At 54.7% G+C, this 6481-nt stretch overlaps 1 protein-coding gene across 1 annotated transcript; it reads right to left on the bottom strand.

Moving 5' to 3' along the window:
- Positions 1–1761: 1761 nt before the first annotated feature.
- On the bottom strand, positions 1762–4369 carry LOC149467233 (uncharacterized). The gene is made up of 2 exons (XM_089672071.1): positions 3352–4369; positions 1762–3236 (listed from the first exon to the last, which is right to left on the bottom strand). The coding sequence occupies exons 1-2, from the start codon at positions 4367–4369 to the stop codon at positions 1762–1764; spliced, it is 2493 nt and encodes an 830-aa protein (XP_089528197.1).
- Between the last annotated feature and the right edge of the window lie 2112 nt (positions 4370–6481).

Consider the following 6481-nt stretch of genomic DNA (forward strand, 5'->3'; position numbering starts at 1 on the left):
GAACTCCCACATTACCAATATGACCTTTTATTGGGAAGGGACACCCATACCTACGATGGGCCCAACCCATAATTCCTCAACTTGTCACTCCACCACCGCCTTCAAAGACCCATCGACCCCTGCCACAGCACACGAGTGTGAACCCTTACACTCGTGTAGCCCGCCACACACGTAATCCACGTTGGATACCATCCTGCAGGCCCAAGGACCACAGATCAATCCCCACTGCATTAAGATGCACCCCATCCGAGCGCAAATACCGCCAGGACTCCACCTCCAGCTCCCTATGACGGACTGCTAGGCCACCATTCCTCACCACAAAACACGCCACCTCCTTATTCACCTTAACTCGAGCCCTATTCATTTTTTCGACGGAACGGGCCATACGCCAATAAGCACGGGCCACTATGTCCGACCATACCAGCACTGTGTCCGGGAAAAAAGACCGAATCCGCAAAAAATCAAACTTGATGTCCCGGATAACCTCCCGCATGGAGCGCAACCCGAGATCATTACCCCCCACATGCAATACCAAAACATCAGGAGGCCGGTCCAGACGGGAATAGTGATGAATTTCCGGGACCACCCTGGACCACAACATTCCCGGCACTCCAAGCCAACGAAGCATCGCCTCCCCCCTCTCAAATCCCAGTTGCCGACCCTCTGGACGAACATCCGCCCTCTTAGCCCCCCAAAAAACATATGAGTGGCCCAAGATCCATACCAAGCAGCCTTCGGAACCTGCAAAGAAACACACAAAAGAAGGGAGGAGGTAGAACCTTCACCACAAAGGCCCCCACAAAACAAACAAACACACAAAGTTAACAAAAATACAAGTACCACAGAGACCAACACAACAACACCAAAACTCTTTTTTTTTTTTTTTAAATCACAAGAACTGAGGACGCACATACAACTTGAACCTATCCGAATCCCAACGCCCAATCCGACGAACCACTTGATCACCTAACCCCCAGCGGGCGGCCTCCGTAGCTGCCCCAATGCGAAACGAATGAGACGAGTAATGTTCCACACCCAACCCGGCAGACTGCAAACACCGTTTAAACACTGCCCCAAATTGGAATCGAGACAGAGCCATCCCATTCGTATGCAAAAAGAAAACCCCAGGAAGGTCAGGTCTCACCTCGAGAAATTCCCTAACCGCCCGTACCGGACAAATCCGAGAACTCGGAATCTCAGCCAATTCCACCCAGGTACCCCGACCCAAACGGTCCGTTTTTGACTTGCGCAGAAAAATTCGCACCCCACTACCCATCAAGACCACCTCATCTACGGCCAAACCACCCTCGCCCCACTTAGTCTGACTAACCAACTCCCCAACCCGAAAGGCCCCAAAAAATGCCAGCACAAAAGCCGCCCGGAACAAAATCGCCTCATACAATGAGGAACAAACACAATCCAACTGGCCAACCACCACTTGAAGAACCTCAAAAGAAACCGGCCGTCTAGAATCAGGGATGGAACGGCCTTTTCTGTACCCCCGCATAGCCTGCCGAACAAGGAAATCCTTCGTCACGTCACGACCCCCCGCCAGTTTTAAATGAAAAGCCAACCCCGCCAGCTTGCGAGACATCAAAGTTGCGGAAACACCCCTTTCAAAATTCCTGCCGCTGAAATAAAGCAGGAGGCATAGGGCGTCATCCACCCCTAAACCATCCCCCACCTCACTCACCAGCTCCAGCCATTCCCGCCACACCTTCTCATAGAAAACCCAAGTGGACGCGCAAACTGACTTCTGAATCAAGGCCGCTGAAGAGGCAAGGCAATGCTCCACAAGTGATCCGGACAATCGATACCGCGTTGCTCCGCTTCTGGTGCCAACCGACGGAATCTGTCCCACTGAAAACGAGATAGAGCATCAGCAACAGAGTTATCCACACCCGGAACATGTACAGCCGAAATAAAACAATTGAGACCCAAACAGTCCAAAACCAACCGCTGCAACATACGAACCATCGGCCGAGACGTGGCCGAAACACGATTAATGGCATGAACCACGCTCAAATTATCACAATGAAAACGAATCCGTTTATTCCGGAAAACAGCACCCCACAAAGAAACAGCTAAAACGATGGGGAAAAGCTCCAGTAACGTCAGATTGCGCAACAGACCCTCCTCCCGCCATTGCAAAGGCCACGAACCCGCACACCACTGACCCTGAAAATAGGTCCCAAAGCCGGCCGAGCCCGCCGCATCCGTAAAGAGTTCCAAATCAAAATTGGACACGACCCCATCCAACCAAAGTGATCTTCCATTATAGGAATCGAGAAACGACCTCCATACCCCCAAATCATCCCGTAGCTCACCTCGCAGCCGAACCCTGTGATGCGGGGCCGCCACACCAGCCGTGGCCGCCGCCAAACGCCTGGAAAATATACGCCCCATGGGCATGATGCGACAAGCGAAATTTAACTTGCCTAGTAACGACTGCAATTCCCGAAGCCGAATCTTCCTGCACTGACCCACCGAACTCACCAACCCCCAGAGCTCCTCCAATTTATCCTGCGGCAAACGACATTCCATGGCCTCAGTATCAACAATAATTCCCAAAAAACACAATTCCGTTGTGGGACCCACCGTCTTATCCGAAGCCAAAGGAACGCCAAAATGCTCAAACACATGTTCCACCGTGCTCAGTAGCGACGCACAGATGGAACTACCCGGAGGGCCAATACACAAAAAATCATCCAAATAATGGATGACAGATGCGAGCCCAGAAACATCCCTAACCGCCCATTCAAGAAAAGAACTAAAAGTCTCAAATAGAGAACAGGAAATGGCGCAGCCCATAGGCAAGCAACGATCAACAAATATGCACCCCTCCCATTTGCAACCCAGCAATCGGAGACAACTAGGATGCACCGGCAAAAGGCGAAACGCCGCCTCAATATCAGTTTTTGCCAACAGGGCACCCCGACCAAACCGCCGCACCCATGAAATCGCCGCGTCAAAAGAAGTGTAGGAAACAGAACACAAACCTGGGTCAATAGCATCATTGACCGAACCCCCCCGCGGATGAGACAGGTGATGAATGAGTCTATATTTATTAGGCTCCTTCTTGGGAACAACACCCAGCGGCGAAATTACCAAATTAGGCATAGGGGGGTCCACAAACGGGCCAGCCATGCGGCCCAAGGACACCTCCTTGTCAATCTTTGCCCTGATAACCTCCGGATGCAACCGCGCCGACTTCAAATTATCCGCCGCTGGAGGAACTACCACCAATAGACAGGGGATCAAAAAACCTTCCGAAAAACCCCGCCGCAACAGGGTCGCCGTCGCCTGATCAGGGTACCGCTTTAAAAACGGCAACATCCTTCCTACCCTCACCGGCGACTTCCCTTTTTCCAGTGTCACCACCTCTCCCCCGCCCTTGCTTGAAACACCGGGACAATGTATGGGCCCCCCCACAACCCGAGCACTCATGACGGAATCGGCAGCCGGATCCAAACCTGCACGATCCCTCATTAAACTGCCAGCAATAGCCCTTTCTAAGCACGGCCGGCTGCGCAACCGTAGCTGCACTTCCGGCCCCCCCCTGAAAGGGATGAGCCGTGGTCCTCACGGGAGTCATGAGTTTCATCCACAGCCCGATATCTTTATGGTCCCACCGCAAAGATGGCCTAACCGCCATACGCTGACGAAACTGCTCGTCATAACGTAACCACGCAATGCCCCCATAAACCCTCTGAGCTTCCCCTATGGCATCCAAGTAACAAAAAAGTGGGGAACAATGCTCAGGCGACTTCTCTCCAATAACGCTTGCCAAAATGGCAAATGCCTGAAGCCAATTAGAGAATGAGCGGGGAATCAAACGATATCGCCGCTTTTCTTCCTCCTCCCTCTTACTCTCATCTGGCCGAACTTTATCTAAGTTGAATTTCTCCAACGGTAATAAAGAAAATATTTCCACATACTCGCCCCCCCAAATGCGCTCCTTCACCTCTGGCTTCAGATGAGCCCCCAAGGGCCCCTCGAAGCACACATAAACCTCGCATTTTGCAGCGTCTGCCAAACGCACACCATCACACCCCGTAACCCCTTTATCTCCGCCGTCAACCCCAGCGTGATCCGCCGCCGCTTCCCCCCTCAGAGCCTCAGAACCAGAGCTAACAGAACCCACCACCGCCGATCGCACTGCGGCCGCGACTCCAGAGACCTGCGGCCCAGCCACCGTAAACACCTGCGGGGGGACCCCAGCAGCTTCGTATCTACCACCCCCGGGGTCGACACCGCTCCCTGATGCCTCACCTTGCATTCCCGACCAAGCAGCCAAAGGTGGCGCCGAAGTCCTAGCGACCAACCCCGCCTCACAACGAGCCAACACTTCCCTGAAACCGGACAACATCATACCGACAACACCATCAGCCCCCGGGGAACCCCCCAAAGACCCCACGTTAAGCCCTGCAGCCCCAAACCCCCTCTCCGCCAAAACAGAAACGCCACTCCCCTGGTCCCGAAACCCCTCAAACAGAGAGACTAACGAAGACAAAGAAACAGCCCCTGAATTTAACTCACCAGGCTGCAGTCGTTCGCCGGGACCCACAGCCGCCAATCCAGATCCAGGCAGGGATGAATGGACCGCATCTTCCTCAGAACCGCTGAGCTCCCCTTCGGATCTCCTCTCCGCATCCACCGGATCCCAGGCCGCACCAGGCCTCGCTCCGGGCTCTTCACCGGCTCCTGGGTCCGGTCGGCACACTGAACGGCTGGCAGCATCCACCGCACCAGAGCCCAGAGCCGCCGGATCATTCCTCCCACGCTGGGCTCGCTGGGAAGCAGCCGAAGCCCCAACCGACAGGGGGCCTTCTCCTGCTCCTGAAGCATTGCGGCGCAGAGGGGTGACCTCAGCACCCCCCGCCCCCCTCGAGAGGCTCGCTGGGCCACCGAGACACGCCCAGCAGCCGCAGGCTGATCTCCGGCAGAAGGTCTCCTCCCAGCTCCCGAGCCCAGATGGCGCCCGGGAGTGACGTCATCAGGCCCCGCCCACCTCGGGCTCCGCACCGCCGACTTCAGGGAGGCCCGCTGGGCGGCAGAGGGGAGCCCAGCAGCCATAGGCCGGTGAGGGAGACGTGGATCCCTGGCTCCAAAGCCCGGGCCGAACACAGGGCCATGTCATCACCGGCTGCCGGCCCAGAGCTCCGAGCCGCTAAGCCCCGCCCACTACGTGCTCGATCCGCACGTAAAGATGGCCCCGACCTCGTGGTCCCGGCCTGTGACGAGGCGGCACCCTCCTGGGCCCGCCGTGAAACCGGAGAGCCCGATCCTCTGCTCCTAGGGGACGCTGACCCAGTCCCCGCCGAAGGCCGCCCGCCACTCCTCCCACGCCGGGCTGCCACCGCTGTAGGCCCGGAGCCTGCAGGGCCAGCCGCATGGTCCAGAATAAGAGGTGAGTTGGCTGGGGAGCGGGTGGTGGTAGATGTGCTCCTGCCAGGGGTCCGCCAGCGACGAGGATTCCTCCCAGCCCTCCCCGGAGAAGCAGGCCGACGCTTCACCGGCGGAGCTGGAGGGTCCCCTAAGGGGCTCCCAGAATGGCGCAGAACCCTAGCTGTCACCTCTGGGCTAAAGCGCACCGGAGGCACAGACCGCCGAGCACGTGTGCGCCCAGTAGAAGGGCCTGGTGACGCGGGCCTGGGGCCTTGCAGCATGTCTGACAGCCTCTCCCTTAACCACCCTGAGCCATTGGCTTCAGCTGCCGCCCGCAATTGGGATAGCATCCCGTCCAAGTCACTCATGGCCTAGTATTTTTTGTCCGCCGCAGGTACCAGCAAAAGAAGAAACCACCTCCGTGATGGCACAAGCTCCGACTGACTCCGACAAGACACAACCCCCCAATTCAAAACCTGCAAGACCACCCACAATGCTGCCTACACCAATCAAGTAAGTAACCACCCCCCATCCCCTTTTCCTTGCCTATACTCCACCCAAATTACACTCTCTGCCTCGTCTGCACGCCCCAGTCATGCTGGCCCTCCCTTATACTTCGCTCAGTCCAGGCCCTGACTTTACTTTGTTTCCCCTAACTAACATTATTTTTCAATGAACAAGTATTTGTTAGAAAAGTAGTAAAATAGACCCATAAAAATGAACCTATTTTTTCTTTAAAGAGAAGTTGTTATAATGGGGTGTGTTCAAAAATCATAATATTTATTATAATTATAAATATGCAAGCTTACCCATGAATGATTTTAGGGTTGGTGTAAACCCAGTCACTAAAATCTTGTGTACTCTTTAATATGTTAAAATAGAACTATGGCCACTCAATTAAAACCAATAAACAAACAAACAAAGTGATGCAGTACTTAATCATAAGTGTTTCTGCTCACTGTGGCTGGTAAAACCTACTTGCAGAGCCACTCTAAGTGTCTTAGATGACTGATCCGGTGATCCACTAAAAGGGGGGCAGGTATTCAAGAATGCTTCATCCAGAGAGTAAGATAGCCATATGAGATGAGGACAC

This window comes from Staurois parvus, unplaced genomic scaffold (genome assembly GCF_062004578.1).
Source record: "Staurois parvus isolate SC_StPar_1 unplaced genomic scaffold, SC_StPar_1.0 ptg000118l, whole genome shotgun sequence".
NCBI lineage: Eukaryota > Metazoa > Chordata > Amphibia > Anura > Ranidae > Staurois > Staurois parvus.